The sequence below is a fragment of the Coenobita brevimanus genome, chromosome 61 (genome assembly GCF_032717465.1).
Source record: "Coenobita brevimanus isolate Jiangsu-jjx chromosome 61, ASM3271746v2, whole genome shotgun sequence".
NCBI classification, from domain to species: Eukaryota; Metazoa; Arthropoda; class Malacostraca; order Decapoda; family Coenobitidae; genus Coenobita; species Coenobita brevimanus.
In genome coordinates, this window is record NC_137014.1 from 39,334,650 (window position 1) to 39,358,061 (window position 23,412).

Consider the following 23,412-nt stretch of genomic DNA (forward strand, 5'->3'; position numbering starts at 1 on the left):
TTCGTTCTCTGCAATCAACACCAGATCATCAACATGCAACATCTCCTACGAGAGTCTGTTTCTGAAGTCACATGAGAGGGCTTCAAGTACAGTACCATGATGTTGCTTTTATCGGAATATCGCTTTTTTCAGAATGGCTTGGGCCCCAATTAGTCTGCTATAGTGTAGTTTTACTGTATAAAAAAAAAAATGTTGGCATTACCTGCTCACCATCCACTCAACTCGATGTAGTGCTGCTCTTGGGTGTCTGCCCTTTCCTCTCCTCCATCCTTCTTTCCTTCCATCCTCTTCTGTCTTTCCTTCATTCTTTCCTTGTCCTTCTGCCTACGGGAGACTTTACATCCCCTCTTCTGTCTTTCTTTCCTTCATTCCTTCCTCTTCCTTCTGCATGTGGGTGACTCTACACTGAGTGACAAGCCAAATGGTTTCCTGTACACCAGGAAACCATTTACTATGCTGAGTGGTAACCATATAACCAGATTTTGGCACCTGGTGGTTTAGTGGGTAATTATTGTGCTTTAGTCGGATTGAACCGGTGAAGGTTTATATCCAAGGGGTGGTTGGGGTTGATTGCTCATGTAATGCCACTCAGGGATGAGTGAGGCTGGTCACTCTCATCTTAAATGTCGGGACCAACTGCCTAGCCCCAGGCTCCTACGCTTCTCATGGGGCAATGTAGGATTGGATGATGGATAGATGGATGGATACTAAGATACAACATGGATATCATCATCATCGTCATTGTCATCATCCGGACCTCCTTTCCCACCCTATGGCAGGGTGAGGAGTAGCCCAAATTTGTCCAGTCCAACGGGCCACGCTTCTCTTCACTCATCATTCAAGTTCCCGGAATCCTGGCTCTATCTGATATGCCCAAAACATTCACCACATTCTGTAGCTTCACATAAATGTAACCAATAGAGTCAATCCCTTTGCTGTCATGTTTAAAAGGGGTGCCAAATCCCTGATCATGCACTTCTTCTCACAACATTCATCCAGCCAGCTCGATCTCATGTCAGTCCCCTAGTCTCACCAACTTCCAAACCTCTCTTCACACACTCACTCACCATATCCCTCTACCTTCTTCTTGGCCCACCTCACCCCCTCTCTCCTTCAGATTCACTAAGATATACCTTTTTTACCACTCTACTGTTATCCATTCTCTCCACATGACCATACCATCTCAGTACACTCTCTTCGATTCTGGTGTCCACCGACTTCCTCGTTCCACATCTTTCACGAATCACATTATTTCATATCCTGTCCACCCTCTGTACTCCATATACATTCCTCAGCTGTCTCACATCCACAGTTATGTTAAAGTTGGCACTAACACTCCTTCATGTAAGCCTCGTGCAGCTGCAACACCCAAGCCTCTGGGTATCAAAGTAGGTAAATAAGCAGTTCCTGAATTTATTTGACATCCTCTAAATTAGAGGTATCACATATAACTCCTTTAATTCAGTATAGTTCATATTCTCAAATATTAGCTGAGGACAGACGGAACAAGTGCAGCTCTTGTACAGTCATAGTAAATGAAGTGTGCTTTGGCAAACAAGCAATGGCTTACCTGTTCAGGACTGTCTCTTTGATGCACATGCATGAGTCTCTAAGCAATATGTTAAATGCTTAAATGTACTAAATATTAAATTTCAGATAATACAAGGACTGTCAGAACAATGATTGATGTTGATAATGAATAACCAGCAGCCCTTAATAATATGTAAGAGATCAGATACAGTGACCAATAAACCAAATAGAATTTATGCAAGGCAAAGTTGTGAAATGCTGACATTTGAGTAGTGCATCTCAGTTGTAGATCATAAAATTATAAAAGTTAAGATTTTCGGTGGTATATGCCACTACTGTGTCTCTTGGTTCAGCATGAGAATAAAAATAATCCACGACTATTACAAGCATGATAATCAGCAGAGGACTGGTGTAGGACTGAGTTGATGATGCAGCACTCTAAAGTCCCCCATTGAAAGCCCATTTTCTGAATTCATCTAATCATAGAATGTAAAAATTTAGTACAGGTACTGTAATTAAAAAAAAAATCAAGCACTTATGTCACCTCTTTTATTGTGACATCTAGCTAGCAAAATCAGTGATGTTGTGGCATGAAAAAAAAAAACGTCATTATGTAAAAAAATTGCCACTTTTGGCAACTTAAGCATATAGACTGAATATATTTTCAGTAATTTATCTCAAAACCTATCAAAAAACCTTGCAAATATCCTGGTGTGCATCTTTTTCAGGAGAAAAACAAGATACCCCCACTGTATACCCTGGAGGAGGAGGTGGAACAAGCAGAGGGAGTTCTGAATTACATTGGAGGTGAATATATTAGTACTGCTGGCTTTTTTTTTTTTTTTCTTATACAAACTTGTTTTTCATTTTTCTAATACCTATGAACTGTTCTTCATAACATTAAACTAAAACATTTCTGTGATATTGCTTATTTGTTTGGTTCCATAATTTGTTGCACAGTATCTACCAGTTTTTGTGTGTTCTTTAACCACTTCACTCCAGTGTTTCATTCTTAATTTCATTCTTGCTGTCTCCAGACGATTGTTTAACTTGGGTTAAGATGTGTCTTAATGAAGGGAATAATGAACGCTATATCTAACCCTTGAGTTAATTTTGTTTGACCAGAACTGATTAAAGTTGTCTGGTGATATAAAAAACAAAATACAAAATACACTGTGGGTTGTGTTTATTTAGATACAGCTCTTACATATATATATACAGTATATATATATATGTATATATATATATATATATATATGACAGAGTGGATAGACAAGGATTGTGGAAAGTGTTAAGAATATATGGAGTAGATGGGAAGTTGTTGAATGCTGTGAAGAGTATGTACGATGGTGGGAAGGCTGCAGTGCGTGTGGATGGTGAACTAAGTGAATTTTTCTCTTTGAAAGTTGGTTTGAAACAGGGATGTGTCATGTCTCCATGGTTGTTCAGTCTGTACATGGATGGGGGAAATAAAAGAGGTACAAGGTAGGGTAGTGGATGTTGGAGTGTCCCTGGTGAGAGAGGATAGTGTTTGGAAACTCCCTGTACTGTTGTTTGCAGATGATACTGTGTTGTTGAGTGAAGACGAAGGGGAGCTGCAAGGCTTGGTGGATGAGTTTGAGAGAGTGTGTAAGAAACGGAACCTAAAGGTGAATGTAGGGAAGAGTAAAGTGATGGTCTTTGAGAGAGGTGAAGTTAGTGAATGTACAGTGATGTTAGATGGTGAGGAATTGGAAAATGTGAGTACGTTTAAGTATTTGGGTAGTGTGATGGGTAAGGATGGAGGTTTGGAGGGTGAAGTGCTTGAAAGGGTACAGCAGGGAAGAAAGGTTGCTGGTTCCTTGAAAGCAGTGATAAGAAACAGGGAAGTGAGCATGGAAGTGAAAAAGTTACTACATGACAGTATTGTGATACCAACTCTAACGTACGGAAGTGAAGCTTGGACATTGTTGGAAGGACACAAGTCAAGAGTGAGAGCAGTGGAAATGAGTTGTTTAAGAGGAGCCTGTGGAGTCACGTGGAGAGACAGGCTGACGAATGAGGATATAAAGGAGCGTTGTGGTGTGGATGTGGATGTGATAGGAAGCGTTATGAGGAACACACTGAGGTGGTGTGGCCATGTGGAGAGGATGGAGGGTGAAAGACTGACGAAGAGAGTGTATGTGAGTGAGGTGGAGGGGGGAAGAGGGAGGGGGAGGCCGAGGATGAGATGGAGGGATGGGGTGGAGAGGTATATGAGAGAGGGGGGTGTGAGTTGGGAGCAGGGCAGTGAAATGGCGGGGGACAGGGCGACTTGGAGGCGATTTGTTTGTGGCCACCCCAAACGGGATTGAGGTGTCTGGCAATAGATAGATAGATAGATATCTACAGTAAGTAGAATGGCTGGTTTGTATGTTGGTTACTAAACAGTAGGTCTGTGTGAGCTGTTAGTAGAGCTGTGTAGCCTGATAAACATTAATATACAGTAATTATTTTTTCTTACAGTACTTTTTTTTTCTTTTTAGCTGATGATCACTTCAAGATTTACTCACTTGAGTTGCTGTTTCAACACATCTATGTCAGCACCTTCCAAGGCCAGTATCTCCCCATTTCAGTATCACAGGAAATGTTAACACACTGTGGCCTTGACTACCACCCTAATATGGCTTGTCCGGTAAGCTAATCGTATTGTAATGTTACTTAAATCATTGTCAGTGAAGATACTTGCCATTTGTTAGAGTAGATGCTGAGTTTATTACTGTGATACTGAGTTCATCACTCAAAAAGACATATAGCTGATGTTGAATACTGAAATCTCTTGAGCCAGTCACTACACGAGACCAACCATTTAACATTTCACCTAATAGGTGGTGTTGCATTCATTAGTCACTAAGGTCATAATCCGTTAAGCTATGCACTGGTATTTTAAGTATTGTACCGTAATTTTTTTTTAAACGTTTCAAAATTGTAAAACTAGTAATTTAACCGTACTATTCTCTTGCTTGAGAACCTTTTCTTAACCTGTTTTTCGTGCACATACACTGGCAGTGGCATGTGATGAACCATCCAGACTTTGGCAAGCATTGCACTTTATCTTGTGCCAGACGGTGGGTCTTTCTCATGTGCGATAACCTTAATTTGGAAGAAACCTACGGGATTATACCAAAGGAGGGAAAGCATCTTCCCCGTGCTGTCCCTGCTAGAGGGGTCATTGTGGATGTTCCTAGAACTTTGTTTAAGGTGAGATTTGCTTTTATTAAAGATAATACAGCATTTCTGTTTATATATATATATATATATATATATATATATATATATATATATATATATATATATATATATATATATATTTTGGCGCCTGGTGGTTTAGTGGGTAATTATTGGGCTCCAATCAGATTGAGCCAGTGAAGGTTTATATCCAAGGGGTGGTTGGGGTTGATTGTTCATGTAATGCCACTCAGGGATGAGTGAGGCTGGTCACTCTCATCTTAAATGTCGGGACCAACTGCCTAGCCCCGGGCTCCTACGCTCCTCATGGGGCAATGTAGGATTGGATGATGGATGGATATATATATATATGTATATATATATCCATCCCTTCATCACCTAATTCAGTGTTGCCCCATGAGGAGCGTAGGAGCCTGCAGCTAGGCAAGTTGGTCCTGACATTTAAAATGAGAGTGACCAGCCAAACTCATCCCCGAGTGGCATTATGTGAGCAATAACACCCCAACCATCCCTTAGATATAAACCTGCACAGGCTCAATCTGATTGGAGCACCTAAATTGCCCACTAAATCACCAGGTCATATGATTCCCAACCAGCATAGTACTGTAAATGGTTTCCTGGTGTACAGGAAATCATTTAGCTTGTCACTCGGTGTAGAGTCACCTGTAGACAGAAGGAGGAGGAAAGAATGAAGGAAAGAAAGACAGAAGAGGAAGGATGGAAGGAAAGAAGGAAGAGAGGGAAGGGCAGTCACCCGAGAGCAGCACTACATAGAGTGAGTGGATGGCAAGTGCCCCCACCAACCACAATTTTATATATATCACTCTCATCGTAAATGTCGGGACCAACTGCCTAGCCCCGGGCTCCTACGCTCCTCATAGGGCAATGTAGGATTGGATGATGGATGGATGGAATATATATATATATATATATATATATATATACTGTTTTTTGTGGTAGGTGGGGGCACCCACCATCCACTCACTTGATGTAGTGCTGCACTTAGGTGTCTACCCTTTCCTCTCCTCTGTCCTTCTTCCCTTCCATTCTCTTCTGTCTTTCTTTCTTTCATTCTTTCCTCATCCTTCTGTCAATGGGTGACTTTACATTCCCTCTTCTGTCTTTCTTTCCATCATTCTTTCCTCTTTGTTCTGCCTGTGGTTGACTCTGCACTGAGTGACAAGCCAAATGTTTTCCTGTACACCAGGAAACCATTTGTTATACTGGGTGGTAACCGTACTGTATTAACAAATTTTGGCACCTGGTGGTTTAGTGGGTAATTATGGCAGCGTATTGAGCTAGTAAAGGTTTATATCTAAGGGGTGGTTGGGGTTAATTGCTCACGTAATGCCACTCAGGGATGAGTGAGACTGGTCACTCTCAACTTAAATGTCAGGACCAACTTGCTTAGCCCCGGGCTCCTACACCTCTCATGGGGCGACATAGGATTGGATGATGAATGAATGAAAATGAATGTATTTATGTAACTGGTAACTGGCATACACAGATTGATATATTTTTAAAATTATCTATTCACATATCAGTAAGGCAGCCTCCATATACTCCTTTGGCCCTTCCAGAGCTAAGGTACACCTTTTATACCCTGGGTTGCTTCTGTTTCCTGTGCCCATGCTGTCTTTAGCTATGTACTTTTTTAACATTGAGCTTCTTATTCTAGATCATTCATGTATTTCACCATTTCTTTATTCTTATCTCTACAGTCTTTATAGCCTACATGTATCGACAGGTCTGCTGTCATTGTACTTGGACATCATATTCTTACCATACTGATACCAGTGTGTTACACCCATAGCATTATGTGGATACCAGCACATACTTGTTCAGTCCTGTCATAACTTGTGAACTCAGATTTCTGTTAACTGTGTAAAAGATGTGTGTGGTGCTATGGTGAATGGAAAGAGAGAGGCATGAATTGGTGAGTTTAAGTACGTGGGTACAGTGATAGAAAAGAGGTAAATAATTGATACAGGGAAGGAAGGTAGTTGGCCTTGATGCCAAACAGGGGTCTGAGTGTGGTACGTGCAATGATTGTATGAAGAAGTTTTAGTATCTACATAACTTATGGGTGTGAGACTGGTGTGGCATGAAAACAAAAAGATGTTAGGCAGTGAAGCTTGGGCTATGGAGAAGCTTATGAGGAGCACAGAGAGTGGATGGGATTAGAAATGATGTGACTCAAGAAATATGTGGAGTAAGGAAGTTCATGGAAAATAAAGAGAGCATTCTTAGATGGTATGGTCATGCGGAGAGAATGGTAGGTATAAATTGTGTTGTGAAAAGTGTGTGTATAAGTTTACAAGTGGGAGGGCATGTGGTTAACCAAGAAGGTGGATAGATAAGGTAATTGTATGAGAAGGAGGTATGGAGGATGGTGAGGCTAAGGAACTGACAAGGGATCGAACTGGTTGGATGAGATTTGTATAGGCTAGCATATGACAAAGGTTTGCCATCACTTTGCTAACAAGTCATTGGAGAGACTGTCTGATAGGAAGATAGGAAGTTTTGTGTGCAAGATGTGCCCATTAGGTGGAGCTAGGACTACAGGGGCTTGAATAGTGAGTGAATGAGAATGTGGCCCATTTCATTAGGTATATTGCTGATTGGTTCTCCCACCATGATTTTTTTTTTTTTTTTCTTGCTTTCTGAAGCCTGAGTCGCCCCACATTTGGGTGGGGAAAGAGAGAAGGAATGATAGTGATGAAGACTATAATATGGATAGGTTGAGATAAAAAGGTCAAAACTAGAGGAAAGAGTGGTAGGGCTGGTGACAAATATAATGAAAGGTATAGTATTTCACAGCTGGTGAGTGCAGATGTTGTTCTGCCATTTGTTTATAATATATAACATGCTGTTTTCTGTCTAGTTCAAAATTTTGTGAAAATGGCATTATTTGAAAGTACTGTACTGTCTGATGCAGTGTTAATGAAACTAAATATAACTGAAAATTTTAGGACGCCATTGAAGGACCAAGTGCAGCTTCAGCCAGAAAGCCCCAGCAGGCAGCTGGGAAGATTAAGGATGAGTCATTCTCTTTCACACCCTCCAAGGTGGGTTATCAAACTTCTGGTTCTATTGTAATTATGTGTTCCAATAGGATGTGGCCCATGAGGGCTTAAATCTTTGGTTGGCTGTGGCTTACTGCTACGATACATGCAACTGAGAGGCAGGTGACCAGTCATTTTAATCTCAGTCATCTAGACTGAGCAGCCTTTCTCAATGCCCCAGTGCTTATAATGGGGCAATAAAGGATTGGATAATTGACACTGAATCTGCAGCAAAGATTCTTTAGCCTAACACTGTATGGATCATTACCATATATCAGGTATAGGGATGACATTTCCAACCCAAATCAATAGGCTGGATTTTGTAGCATGGTCACACTGAATGTCCATCCCAATCCATCTTTCCATTATTCAGTCCGTGTTTTCCCATCGGGAGTGCAGGGGCTTTGAGTTACACTACTCAGTCCAGATATCAAGGAAGGAATGGCCATTTGCTAATTTCTGAAGGCTTGATGAATAGTAAACTCTCAACCTCTCTGCAGCCTTAGCCTTATGGGTCACATCCAGTTGGAGTGTTTGAAACAAAATCTGAAAACAAAGAGGTGATGTGTGGATTATGAGTATTTTTTTTTACCTGTGAAGTGAAACCATTGTTTCAGAGGCTTGAATGATTGTGTGGTCCACTTCATTGGGTGCTTGTTTGATAGGTGTACTAGAGTTTTGTTTTCTCATTTTTGTTTTTGTGTCCTACCTGCCTGATTATTAAGTGGGGGTCAGTGATATTTCCATCTTCTCACATTACCCAGCTCTTCTTCCAAAGTTCTTATAAAATACCTATGCTGTGGCCAAATACAAGAAAGTATTGTCATGGTATCATATCGTATTGTTTATAAAGGCTCCGACATGCATGCATGCATCTGCCATGGCCACCTAATGGCAGCTTTCCACACTGTTCGATCTCTGGCAGCCTCCCTTTTCAGCCCCTAATCCATGAGGTCACACTGTATGACCTTGTCCCAGGTCTTTTTCGGTCTGCCTCTTGGAACCCAACCCCCCAGTGTTCACACTTCTCACCTTCCACACCCAATTGTCATTCTCCATTCTCACAACAAACCATCTCAGTCAACTCCACCTCCATTACCACACCAATACATTCCAGTCCCATCCCTTCTCTCGACTTTTCAGTCACAATAGAGCCCCCCCCAGACCTCGCATTCAAGGATGCACAACATATCCACTCAGCCATTATCACTCCTGTATATTTGAATCTACAGATATCCTCTTCCTTTACTGTGCAGGTCTTACCTCCGTACAGCATTACACTCGTAACACATGCCACATGCGGAGATCCTTTAGCATGGAAGGAGAACCCTCACAGTGTTAGGAGAGGCAACAGCTCTGAGAACTTCCATCCACTCCATACCCTAGCCCCAAAACTAGCTCTAGCCCCACCTCTAGCACATAACATGTCCCCCAAATAACAAAACTCTTCCAGATGCTTAATAGACTCCCCAGCAAGATCAATCCTTTCATGCCTGACAATCTCTATATGCTCTCTCTGACACACTGCATGCTCAAAATCTGCATTATTTTGCAGTCTACCTTTCATACCACTACATCTCGTATACACCCTCTTACACAAACACTGCATAAGTTGGAGTTCCTTCACACAATCTTGTGGTAGTGAAAAAATTAACCTCTTCAATAGAGTGACATCATTTTACCTGAAATAGTTACCTTCAGATCTGACTACGGGTAAACATCAACCCCTTCCTTTTTGTGTAAATACTTTTTTTATTTATTTATTTATTTTTTCTTCTGCTGTTAAATGATATGCAGCTCATAAAGGATACCACATGGTGAAGAGGTTATGACCGTTCACTGTTTCCCATCACCTCAAACATCAACTTATTTCTTTTGGTATTGTTTCACCATGAAGCAAAATTATACCTTAGCTGCAGCATCCAATACATATTTACGGTAGATTTGTCATAACCTTAGCTTTGTTTTTGCAGGAAAAAAAAAGAATGTTGTCTTCCTCTGTCTCCTGTTCCTCCTACAAAACATATTTTAGTTGTGAAAGGAAAATTATCATGTGGTAGGTTATATGGTTTCCAGAAAATGAAGGCTGAGACATAATCAACCTGTCAGTAGTTAATTTTGCAAAAACACTTGTAATGAATGACTGGGAATAAGTCACAAACACGATGAGAATCCCACCTCGGATGTACAAAACTAGACTACCCTGCTTGTTTTTTTTAGTCAGAATTAGTGCTAGACCAAACCACTTCACTACAAACACTTTCAGCTCAAGAAAGTCTTCCTTGAGCTGAATAAAAATATGGCTGTGGAATTCTTCTCTAAGCTGAGTTGATGTCTGGCATTGGAAATAACAATGATGTCATTTCACCGAAGGGGTTCATGATTATTATATCCAACCCTGTAAGATGCTTCTCTCAAATTTAGTATCTGGACAGTATAATTCAGGTGTTTAGTCTTATCCATGTCGGGACATATTGGTAATTCAGATCCAGATACAAGTACAGTAAAGCCCCAAGTTTCACGCTTAATTGGTTCTGCGAAAGGTACCACAAACCATGTAACCACTAAACTTGGGCCATTGATCCTATGGGAAATAGGCCACTTGGTTCCAGGTCCCATGCCAGTGCCCCCTAAGACCCATTTATACAATGTAAAATTTACTGATCACACCTGAAAAGAAACTACTATTAAGATAAAGTACATAGTAGGATGGTGAGGAATTGGAAAATGTGAGTACGTTTAAGTATTTGGGTAGTGTGATGAGTAAGGATGGAGGTTTGGAGGGTGAAGTGCTTGAAAGGGTACAGCAGGGAAGAAAGGTTGCTGGTTCCTTGAAAGCAGTGATAAGAAACAGGGAAGTGAGCATGGAAGTGAAAAAGTTACTACATGACAGTATTGTGATACCAACTCTAACGTACGGAAGTGAAGCTTGGACATTGTTGGAAGGACACAAGTCAAGAGTGAGAGCAGTGGAAATGAGTTATTTAAGAGGAGCCTGTGGAGTCACGTGGAGAGACAGGCTGACGAATGAGGATATAAAGGAACGTTGTGGTGTGGATGTGGATGTGATAGGAAGCGTTATGAGGAATACACTGAGGTGGTTTGGCCATGTGGAGAGGATGGAGGGTGAAAGACTGACGAAGACAGTGTATATGAGTGAGGTGGAGGGGGAAAGAGGGAGGGGGAGGCCGAGGATGAGATGGAGGGATGGGGTGGAGAGGTATATGAGAGAGGGGGGTGTGAGTTGGGAGCAGGGCAGTGAAATGGCGGGGGACAGGGCAACTTGGAGGCGATTTGTTTGTGGCCACCCCAAACGGGATTGAGGCGTCTGGCAATAGATAGATAGATAGACATAGTAGGCAAGGAAACTCACTCGGAAAGCTGGAGCGAGGTGCTTACTGGAAGGGATGGGGGTATAATTTCTAAGGCAGATGGTGAGGCTACTGTGCCTCGCCACCTCTGGTACTTCCACCCTCCTTTGCATGTACTACCTCCACTCTTCACGCAACATGTCCATCCTGTGCTGCATCTCTTCTGCAGCAATGACGGCGAACAAGTGACGATCACTTCTTGTGCGCACAGTTTGTTTTCTTGCCATGAATGGATTTTTTTTTTTTCCATGAAACCTGGAATTTGGGAATACAGTATTTGCAGGTGACTGCGAACAATGATGTCGCTAAACCTGGGGCTTTACTGTACAGGCATGGTGTGGTACCATAGTAATAAGTCTGTTGTATCCATGTGCCAAGTTTCAGTGTTACAATTGCTTCAGTAGCCTAGTTCAGATGGGTATGTGAAGGTAAAAGCAAGGCCTTTATATCTCTTAGGTAATACTGATCAGAGGAAAATGGAGATCCCAGTTGCATTATCTCCCTTCTCCCCTCCTCCTCCATAACCATTGAAATGTTACCGGCTGCTGCCCAGCCACTAATCTGGACACTGATTGTGTGAAATTGTATTCTGGGGGAACCAGCTGTGTGAATGTTGATCTTAGCCTCAGTTTTTCTTGGCTGACCCCTATGTTGGCTCATTTGCGACCCAGTTTAGAGCATGGCGTATCAGCGATGAAAAGGGTCAACCTGCATTGAATTACAAGGAGAGAAAGGAGGTGGAGCCAAACCCAGGTGATCAGGGTTGTCCCCATTGAATGCAACAGCCAACTCCTGCTGAATATCCTGGTGTGGCCACCCTCTCTAAACAGAAATAATGTTACTATTTAGATTGGCCAGTGGAGGAAAAAGGCATGGTTACTACGATATTTCAAGAGTGGTTAAGTGTGGAAGAGCACTTCTCTTAACACCAGTCTCCTCAGTGTCCCTTTCATAGTTTAGTGATATAGTGTAAGAAGTACTTTATTCCAAGACATCGTCATAAGTTAAGAATTTGTATTTAACTTATACATAGCAGCCTAGTAATGTAACTGTTCCCATATAGTATTCTGTTAGGTGAAGTTCATTGATCTTGTTTGAGTAGGTTTGTAGGTGTTTCTAATTAGGTTAGAGGTGTCCTGCTCTGCACCTTTTTATTAAATAAAAGAAACTAATTTTCTGATGTGTGGTGTAGAGATTTTGTAAGTAAATTAAAGTTATTTGTTTGTCACTGTCCTTTATTCGACTCTCAGAGCTAGAAATCTCCCCGCATGGACTGTAACAGAAGGTATGTACAGTTGGCTTCAAAAGACATGTTGCCTCTCTTGTTTCCTCACCCATCACTTTGAAAATCAATGTGGTAAACCTGTAGCAACTGACACTGTTGACACTGGTGTGGCCAGATAAAATCATTAGTCTTGGTTGCTGCAGATGCACCACAATGATTTTCAAAGATGGTGGAGAGAAAATAGGAGAGGTGACAGGACTTTTGATGCAGTCTGTACAAAGTGGCTGTTTGGAACACACATGCTGTTTATTTTCAACAGGCTGTTGATGTAGACCAGGAAGTCCATTTCTAAGGTCGGAATAGTCCCCCTGTGACAAACCAGCAATGAACTGAATCTCAAATGTCACAAAGCATATGAGCACTAATGCTTACAGGTGCCATACCTATACTGGCATTTGGTCTTTGGAATATCCTCTTGTGCCAGATCATTCTTGTCTCCCCAATTGGTTTGGTGGTTTACACACATTGGTGAAAGGTGCTCTGTAGTTGAACGTAACTTCTTTCCTAACCCAGGGCATATCAGATCTTGTTTCGATGGCCTGGACAGTTGGAGCTGTAACCAAAATTTCAGGAAATCATCGCACATTGATGCTGTGCAGGGTATATAGGATTTTATTGTGAGATTCAGCCTTGAGAACTGAAGCTGTATTTGTTGTGGTATGTTAGGCATATCACATATAATCTGGTGTTGTGGCATTAGTGGGAGTGTTTTTATACATTGATATTTGTCTAATTATTGTCCGCAAAATTTGTCACTTAGTCCCACCACCAATTTTATCATTCTGTATCACCTTCATCACAAAGTCTGGCATTCCATATCACCACCACCACCAGAACATTTTAGCCTGAAGAGTCCATCACAGAATTTATCATTTTGGTGGTAACAAGGAGATTAATGAGGTTGACAATTATTTGTTTTCTCTTAGTGAAGGGTCTCACCTTAGTTGAATAAATTGTCAGTAAAAAACTTCAATATTTTACTGAAGTGGCTAATGGAGAATACTTCTCTACCCTTCTCTACAAGGGGTCTCTCAAACTGGTTGTAATTGTCTGGCAGTATCATCCTGATCTTTTTCCCACCTAATCATGGGGTGAGAAATGATCCAGAAACAGGGTAAATGAAAATATAAGAATGGAGAAATATCAGCAGTATCTTCAGTACACTAAGAAGTAATTAGGAGTGGGAAAGTCAGCTCGGAAATAAAAAGTTGCTGCTTGATAGCACAGTATTATGATACTTGCTCTAACATATGGAATTGAAGCTTGGACCCTGTTGGAAGGGGACAAGCTACAAGTAAGAGCATTAATAAGTGAGGAGCATGTGGAGTTATATGGAGTCAGACAAACAAATGAGAAAGTGAAGGAGTGATGTTATTGCTGTAGATGTGTTACTAGGTGAAGTACAATATCTTGATGGTTTGGCCATGTGAAGAGACTGGGGAATGAGACTCTGTCTAGGAGAGTGGGGGAGGTTCACAGGGGAGGGGGATGCAAAGGGGAAAGGCAGGTAGGTATCTGATGGTAGTGTGAGTTGGAGAGAGGGCAGCTTAATGGTGGGAGACAGGGTAATGAGGTACTTTGCTTGTGACCTCGGCATCAGATTAAAGCATCAGGAGAGAGTATGAGAGTGAGGTGGAGGAAGGAAGGGAGACAAAGATGAGATGAAGGGATAGGATGGAGAGGTATAATGAGGAAGGGTGGTGTGAGTTGGGGAGAGGGCAGCCTAATGGTGTTGGACAGGGTAACATGGAGGAGATTCATTTAGGGCCACTCTTTCCAGGACCAAAGTGTGTGGTTATTGACATAGATACCCATTGAAATAGCCACACATTCACAAATCATTCAAGGCCTAAAAATTCTGGCACTACCTCATAGACCAAGCCTGCTGTACTTACTGCACTGATATTTTTCTTTATTTGCTGTTTTATCTCAGATACACCTACCAGATAAGAAAATAGTTGTATTGAGTTTAATCATTTTCATCCCTTATAGCTACAACCTGCCACATCTTTGGGGACTGTCAGTCTCCCTGCTGATAGTCCCTGGGATCCTGTGGTGGAAGAAGCTCCGGGAGGGAGTGATACCTCCTGTGGACCAAAATGGTCACAGGTAAAATCCAGTACAGCAGCCTCTCTTTTTACCCCACCAAGTCTCAACACTTACTCAGAGGATGATTTTCCATCATTGGGTGCTGGTCGGGCCAAAATAGGTATGTGGTGATAAATTTCCCCTCCACGCCCATCATCTTTTTTGTCTTCTTCTTCTAATAAATATATATATATATATATATATATATATATATATTTATATATATGTAGCATATATATATATAGCATATATATTTATATATATATATATATACATATATCTATCTATCTATCTATCTATCTATCTATATATATATATATATATATATATACATACATATATCTATCTATCTATATATATATCTATCTATCTATCTATATATATATATATATATATATATATGTATATATATATGTATATATATATATAAGTACAGTAAACTCTCAGTTATCCAGCATAATTCACCCAAGCCTTACGCTGAATAACATGAAATGCTGGATATTGCATAGTACCTCCATCAGCTCAGTATTCAGCATCGAGCAGGTTATTGTGTTACTGTCCGTCTGGATTGTCCATCCTATAAATCTTCCCATGAGTAAGAGATGATAATTAACCATTAAATACAACAAAGTAATGATATAGTAATATAGTGCTGGATGGCTACTGTTTACAAGCTGGATGATAGTAACATAGTGCTGGATGGCTACTGTTTACAAGCTGGTTGATACATCTCTACGCTGGATATTGCAGAGAACCGCCGGTTATGTCCCATTTCAGCACCAGATATTGCTCTAACAGAGCTGCATCACCAGCTCCGGATATTGCGTTGGGCCAGATGTTGTGATGACGGATAGTTGAGAGTTCACTGTATGTCTATCTACAGTAGATTGTACAGATGCAAACATTAATACTGATCCACTTCCTTCAAGTAAATTCAAGTAAATACTGTAATGTGAAAAGTGATCAGTAACTTTTGAAATCCAGTGATATCTTCAGAGTGTAAGATTTCTCATGGTATGTACAAGTTTCATAATTGTTCAGTTCGTGTGAATTAATATTATTGCCTGCAGCTGTATGTTGATCCCCGGTCATATTGCTGATATCCTTAGTTTATCACTGCTTTAACTTTACTTTTCAAATAGATGATTGATTATGGCAATCAATTACCCTCTCAGTGGACCATCGATCTTTACCTTAAAACTGGCAGTGATGAGAGACGGTATGTCAGCATGTCACGAATTAGTGGCAGGATTATATAATTTTGTATAGTACTACTTCAGGTCGTCCAAATGTATTGGTATATGAATGAGATCTATGGTAGAGAATGCACTGCCTTGCTTTTGCTAAATGGCTGCTCAGTACAATAGATCTCACCCCAGACTTTGAGAACAGATCAGTCACTTTCAACATTCATTTCTTTGGCACAAATAATGAACTGCTTATATTATGATATGCTAGAGCTGTCTTATTTCTTTGAGGACTGGAATGATGTTATTGATGGGTGTTTTTGACATGCTAGTTGGCCTTGTTGAAGTAGTTGAGACTGTTAGTGATGTTCAGTTCATACAGTTCTCAGCCTCATCCAGGATCAGTCCTGTGGTCCTACAATTAGCATTTCACTCCTCTCCCACCTTTACAGTCTTATCCAGATTTTGCCATTTCATTTCTTGAATGCCATTTGCACTCTAGATCAGTTTAATAAGCCTGAAGCACAACATTTAATTATTTGGATACCATTTGCACTCCAGTGTTATGCCAGTATACTGTGGTAGGTGGTGGTGACCATCATCCTTTCACATGATGTACTGCTGCCTCCTTTTTCCTTCATGTAAATGATTCTTTGTGACAAGCAGAAATGTTGGGTGGGAGAGACACAGGTTACAGCTTGAATTCTTTATTTTTGGGCTACACAGAGTTTGAACATGAAGTGAAAGAGCAGAGATATTAATACCCATCCCTCCCAGCATGAGAAAGGGGAGGGAATTTTCAGGGGTATAAATGTCTTGGCTCTGTCACTTGTTGTTCAGACTCCGAAGATGGGTTCTGTGTAGCCTGAAATGTTTGAGAAAATAAGGAAATCAAGCTCTAACCTCTCTTTCTTCTACCCAGCATCTTGTTTTACATTTATCTTTCTTTTATATGTCAGTCATCCTTTCTTCCTGTGTCCCCCATCCTTCTTGTCACCTTTATTCCTCTTCGTTCCACTTCATGTGGCTGCTATGAGTTAGAAGTCTGATGGTTTCCTGGAGCCTAGGATATCATTTACAACACTGGGTGGTAACCATTTAACCAAATAATGGAGTGATGTTCAGCTTAATGGATTGCCTTGTAGAAGTGGGTGGCGAGACACAATGCGGCATCCATCTGAGAACCAATCTTCACACTCTTCCCTCATGCTAAACTCTGGCGAAGTTCTGTCTGCTGCAGAGGAGCATCGGTTCACAGCTTGGGACAACGTTCCATGGGCAGTTGCTCTTACGCAGTTGATGGGTCTGGGTAACTAGACAGACCAGGGTTACCCAGCATCACCTTAACCTAAAAACCATGATCTTGTTTTTTTGATGGACCAGTTTACATAACCATAAAATCTTGATCTTGTCTTTTTTCTGATTAGGTCACCATGGTCATGAAGAGTTACTGAACACCCTGGGTGGGGTGGGGCGCGGCATGACCCTGGACCAGCTCTACACAGGCACATTGGGAGTAGGTGAGTCAACTTTAATCAGTATTTTTGTCGGCCAATTACTTTTATTCTTGTCAGTTAAGGTTTTTAACACATCATCCTTACCAGTTTATATTTGTGGAGTATGTTTAATATTCTTATTTGATGGTTATAAAAGCCATGTAGGTATCAAAAGGCTTAAATAGAGAGGAAAATATTACTGTATAATAATAAACACATTTCTAAGGAAAAAGTGTGAGAAAGCATCCTAACCCAATAAGAATACAACCCTACAAGGCTTTGTCACCTTTTACTTAACACTAAATTTTGCACACTATGCATAAATTTGTTGCCTTTCCTTTCTCAGGTCGAGGACAGAGGACCTTCAAGAATAAAAAAAAATAAGCAATAATCACCAGCTTCTCGTGAACAGCATATACAGTACATTGCAACTGTATAATTTTTCTTAATGTGTTTTTTTTTTACAATTTTATGAAGCTTTGTTCTTTCACTCCATGTGAACCACATGATCTTTAAAGGTAACTGACAAATCTTTTATAGTTTTTTATTAGTATCATGGTCAGCATTAAAATACAGAAGATAGGTTAATGCTTAGTATGTTGAAAAGACAACATATGAAATTGCTTTGCAGCTTACTAGTTATTTTATTACAATTTGACAAGCAGATTTTCTGTACTTGGATGAAGGAATGCCTGTACCTTCTGATTATAGGTTGTATCCAATTGGAGGTTGCATTTCTGAAAAGTTCATTGCACATTCATTACATTCTTATAGTATTTCTGAAAGTAGGGGTTTGTCTGAAATAATGATGCTTGGCAGCATTAGTTTTCACAAACCAGTATATTGTTAAATTTTACTTATATCGGTATTTTAATGATTGTTGTGTTCTGTGAAGTACAGTATGTAATACTTAATTTTATCTAAATGCTTTAAGTTTTAAGCATTACTGTAGTTTTATTTGAATTATGCAGTTAGCCAAACTTTAACATTGTGCCTTAGTGCTTGCTCAGTCAGGACTAACAGTTTAATGGTACTAGATACTGTAAGTTCTTTTTGTCAAGAGGGAAGATAAAGGGAGAGATGCAGTTGTCTGGTTAATGTAGTTTTGCAGTGAAGTTGTAAATAAGCTGTATAATTTCTTAGACCTTGAGCTGTCATAATATACTGTACTGGCAACTTTATTTACAAACAGAATCAATCCCAAGCCATGGTAATACTGTATAAAACTCTTATAAATCAAACATATTTTGTTGACTGCTGCCATTTTGGATGTCTAGCTTGATAACTTTTCAGACTAAAATAAAAACATATAATGGCATTATTTTATTGTATTATAGAAGAATACTACCTCTACTAGTCTCTTGAATCAGTGTGTTCTTTATTCACATTACACAAAACTGCAAGTTATTTGCTCTTTACTAATTACAACTGTCCCTACTACATCCTACTGTAGCTTATTTAGTGTTTAAGCTTTACCCAGACATTGCTGCGAAACCCATTTTAAACAATCTTTGAAAAATCTCCCACTCTACAGTATACTGTACATGTAGTGTCAGTTCATATTTATGGATTTAAAAACTAACCAAAAATACAAGACATATGAAATAAAAAGTATGTGAATGTATGGTGGCCCTCACCATCCACTCACTCAGTGTAGTTCTGCTTTTGGGTGCCTGCCCTTTCCTCTTCTTTCTGTCCTTCCTCTTCCGTCTTTCTTCCATTCTTTCCCCATCCTTCTGTCTATGGGTGACACTACACTGAGTAACAAGCCAAATCGTTTCCTGTACACCAGGAAACCATATACTATGCTGGGTGGTAGCCATGTAATCAAATTATGGTGCCTAGTGGTTTTGTGCACAATTAAGGCACTCCAATCGGATTGAGCCTGTGCAAGTTTATATCCAAGGGGTGGTAGGGGTTTATTGCTCACATAATGCCACTCAGGGATGAGTGAGGCTGGTCACTTTCATCTTAAATGTTAGGACTAGCTTGCCTTGCCCCAGGCTTCTACGCTTCCCAGAGGCAACACTGGATTAGAAGATGAATAAATGAAAAAATAATTCCAGCCATGACATATGATTTCGAGACCAGGAAACTGGCCAGATTGATGGAAAATAAACTAATGTTCTCAAAAAAACAAGAGAAAGGTCAATGTTGGGAGTATCTTTAAGAGACAGGAAAAGATCAGCTTGGGTGAGAGAGCAGATTCTATCTATCTATTGTCAGACGCCTCAATCCCGTTTGGGATGGCCACAAACAAATCGCCTCCAAGTCGCCCTGTCCCCCACTATTTCACTGCCCTGCTCCCAACACCCCCCCCCCCTGTCTCATATACCTCTCCACCCCATCCCTCCATCTCATTAATGTCAAAAACGTATAGAAGTTATGAAAGAACAGAAATGGAGATGGGCAGGTCATGTAGCAGGAATAAGGGATAACCAATGGAGCAAGAGACTGACTGAGTGGACTCCAAGATGTTGTAAGTGTAGCAGAAAAAGGCCAAACAGGAGGTGGAGAAATTAAAGTTTGCAGACCAAACGTGATGAGACTGACTCAGTCAAGGAATTCGTGGAGAGGATTGGGGGAGGCCTTTGCTCAGCAGTGGACTTACAATGGCTGATGATGATGATTGTATATTTACACAGTATGTATATATATAGACTATATATATATATATATATATATATCTATATATATAGCTATCATCACCATCATCAGCCGTTTGAGTGTCCACTGCAGGACCGGCCTATCCCTTCTGAAGCAGGGACGATACAGCCAATGTATCTCTACCCAGTGGCTTAGCCTGTCTGGTAGAGACTGTATGTAGGGTGAGAAGTGCTTGTAAGTATAATTGTAGTGTTGTAGTGGCTTTGGATGTGTGTGTAGTCTGTGGACCAAGTGTAATCGGCCCACCTCAAGCCAATAGGGTGCAAGCATACTAGTATGTGACACTGGTTCAACCACAGCACCCCTTATGTCCGCCAAAGTAGCAAGTGGCTAGGTGAACGATTCCCAAAGTTTTTACAACTTTGGCGGGAGGCAAACCCTCATCCACCTGGGTGCGAAACACACACACTACCACTGTACCACAGAGGCTTCATATATATAGATAGATAGATAAATAGATATAGATATAAAAGCTTTTGTAAAAATATTTTGCAGTGTCATCAGTGCCTTCTTTACTTTCAGCTAACGAAAATCTTCCAAAAATATTTTCATTACTCGAGTCACTGTTCTTGGTGACTACTTCACCATCCACAAGTCCATACTGAAACTTTGATAGGGTCTTTATTTATTTATTTAATTTTTGCTTTCTCAGACATCTCGCTGTCCTTTCTTAATCTGAAATTTAAATAGGATTTTGTTGGTACTATCAGATGCAAAAATTTGAGACAGTCCCCTGCCGGCATTGTGTCCTGCCTTCCATTTATCCCACTCCTTCCCAGACATCAGAGTTTCTTTCTTTCTTGTACTCTTATGTTTTGTATGATCACATAAAATTACATGTTAGGCTTTCGATTGCACTGCAACAGGATGTGTCTGCTGAATTTTGTTTGTAATGGTACACACTCGGTAATGAGACTTGCAATAAGAATGGCAACTTCATGGTCTCCAAACATCACTACCTGGGAGAGGTACAACATACTTTTAGTCAGGCAGTTACAAAAGTTCCTAGGAAAATATAGGGAAATGTACCTGATTTTTGTGGATTTGAAGAAAGAATTTAATAAGGTATCCATAGAGGTTGTAAAGTGGACATTGAGAAACTTTGGAAGTGATTCGCACATGAAATAGGACAAAGGAGATTCAAGAATGAAAGATGTAGATAGTAAGAAATTTGTAGCAAAAGTGGCAGTGCACCAGGGGACTGTTTTGTCTTCCTGTTATCATGGTGACTAACCTAGTACTGTCGGGAGATTTCAGGTCTGACTTGTCAGGAGAGTCGTCACATGTTTACTTCGTACACTAGTAAAATGCTCAAACCATATATTTTGTGGTCCCAGTATGGTGGTCTGGCCTTATTAGTCTACAGTTGGATCTTGCCAATAACATCTAATTGGTGCCAGAAAAACGCTGTTATTAGCAAAAACGTTATATGTGTAACATTAAAATACATGTATAAAGGGTTTACTGGTGCTGCCATCCAAGGACTTTTACCCATTTCTTCCCATTTGAAGCTCCCCTGTCACTAGCTGTTGTAATAGAAATAATAATACAGTAATTATTAAATCATCATGAGCAATATAAAGCTCACCTTAGAGAAGTTAACAAAGTGTTTGGTGTGATGATTGTTCTGAGGCTTGCCTATGGAGGCTTCTGCTGCGTACCCCCTGACCCCTTGCTGGCCTCGTCCCCACTCCTGCCTCTTGCGCCGGGGTCACCCACATCCGTCAACACTTCATTAAACCCCACAAAGTCAAAATCTTCAGGCAATTCCCCAGTGTCATCAGTGTTTTCATCTACTTCAACCCCTCTCTGTTGTTCTTTCTCGGCTGGCCAGCATTGTGAAAGAAAGTGATGAGTGACTGACAACAGGCATTCACTCAGTCGTGATACTGTTATTGGTGTTTTCTTGAAATTTTATTTACATGTCCAACCATTAGTCATAAATTCTGATGGACACTCTGTCTCAGCAGAATCGAGTTGTGGCAGGAGTGCAGACCAGGCATGTTTAACGGTTGCCTGTATAGTATTATTCCAGGCATGGACAAAGAAATTTACGGCTTGTCAAACATTATATTTTTTCCATATTGCAGGAACAGTCATTATGATGGGGGTTGCAGGTATGCCAGGTGGAGTAGGTGAGTCAGGTGGGGCTGTGGAGGTAGAGGGGGAGGCAGCTTTTTAGTCAGGTGGGGCAGTGGAGGTGGAGGGGATGGCGGCGAGTGAGTTGGGAGGTGGCGAGGGGAGGATCCTCCATCTCCTCCTCGCTACTGCTCACATTTTCGGCAGTTTCCTTCATCCCTTCTTGTTTCTCAGTTTCATTCCTCATCTTGTTATGGACATATTGTAGTATAACAACTTGGCATTCATGAAACAACTGTTATTCAGATGAATCTAAACATTATTATAGAAACTGGGTATCCATAACTTACAGTTATTGCCGAAAACATTACTGTTGAAGTTGTTATTGGAAAGATCCTGCTGTACTCCATTTGCAGAAGTTGGGGAAAAGGACAAAACAGAAAGATGCTGATAAGAAGGATGCTGTGGAGTAATGAAGTGGAGGGTGGGTATGCAGTCTTGGGGTTTGAGAGTACCGTAATTGGGGGTTAGACTATTATAAGGTGGGCAGGCTCACTGGCTAAGGGTGGTCAGTGACCCTGTGCTACTTGCAAGAAACTTTGTATGTGGAGTTGGTACATAAATGTAGTGGTGTGTCAGGTAGTCTTACTGCCATGCAAAGTGCTGTACTCTGTCATGGCAGTGAGAACTGGCCTACAATAGAAGTGGATGCATGCAGCATGGAATGCAGGGAAATGAAAATGTTAATTGTTGAGTAAGGTCTCACTGAGCAACAGAATTGAGAATGGTGAGGTGGAAGAGAGATTTGGCATAAAATCCATCAGAGGTAAGGCAAACTTTATCAGAAACCCAATTTTGATGCAACAGTACACCAAAAACTCAATTTCTTCATATTTCAAGCTGCCAAATCTTCCACAGGAATATCGTTTCATATACAGCTCAATCCTTCATGTCATCTTGGAGTTTCATTCTCTTGGGCTTTTGTCATGGAAAGGTCATATTACCTTTCATGCAAGATCTACTCCCAAGAGGTTGGATGTGCTAAGCTGATTATGTTCTTTTCATCCCCAGTACATTTGTTTACTTTGTTCAGGGTCTTTATTCACCCATGTGGAGTACACCTCTTGTGAGGGGCCTCCCCCCCCCTCCCCCTCCCACACCACACAAACACTTCAAAACAGAGGCAGGTCTAAGGCTGTTTTCCACTTTTCCCCTACAACTCCACTGCTACCTCTGTCGTTATTTCTGCTTCTTAGACACTGCAGTTCTGAACTGTCTGCTTGTATCCCTCCTCCCCCATTATGGCAGGCTTGTAACACCTGTATGGAAGGGCACAGCCACCTTTTTTCTGTCCATATCTCTAATGCAAGTGTTAACCAATACTCTGTCCTGCATGTATGCAAAAGGTCAACCCTGGAATCATTTTGACTCTGTATT

At 40.7% G+C, this 23,412-nt stretch overlaps 1 protein-coding gene across 1 annotated transcript in view; it reads left to right on the top strand.

Moving 5' to 3' along the window:
• The window catches only part of LOC145403771 (protein maelstrom homolog), a 49,970-nt gene extending 28,684 nt beyond the window's left edge, over positions 1-21,286 (top strand). Inside the window, exons 5-11 of the mRNA XM_080275449.1 lie at positions 2,259-2,337; positions 4,035-4,183; positions 4,558-4,749; positions 7,710-7,805; positions 14,451-14,667; positions 17,161-17,253; positions 21,234-21,286. Of these exons, the coding sequence (XP_080131575.1) occupies positions 2,259-2,337; positions 4,035-4,183; positions 4,558-4,749; positions 7,710-7,805; positions 14,451-14,667; positions 17,161-17,253; positions 21,234-21,286 (879 nt within the window). The remainder of the gene's footprint in view (positions 1-2,258; positions 2,338-4,034; positions 4,184-4,557; positions 4,750-7,709; positions 7,806-14,450; positions 14,668-17,160; positions 17,254-21,233) is intronic.
• The last annotated feature ends 2,126 nt before the right edge of the window (positions 21,287-23,412 follow it).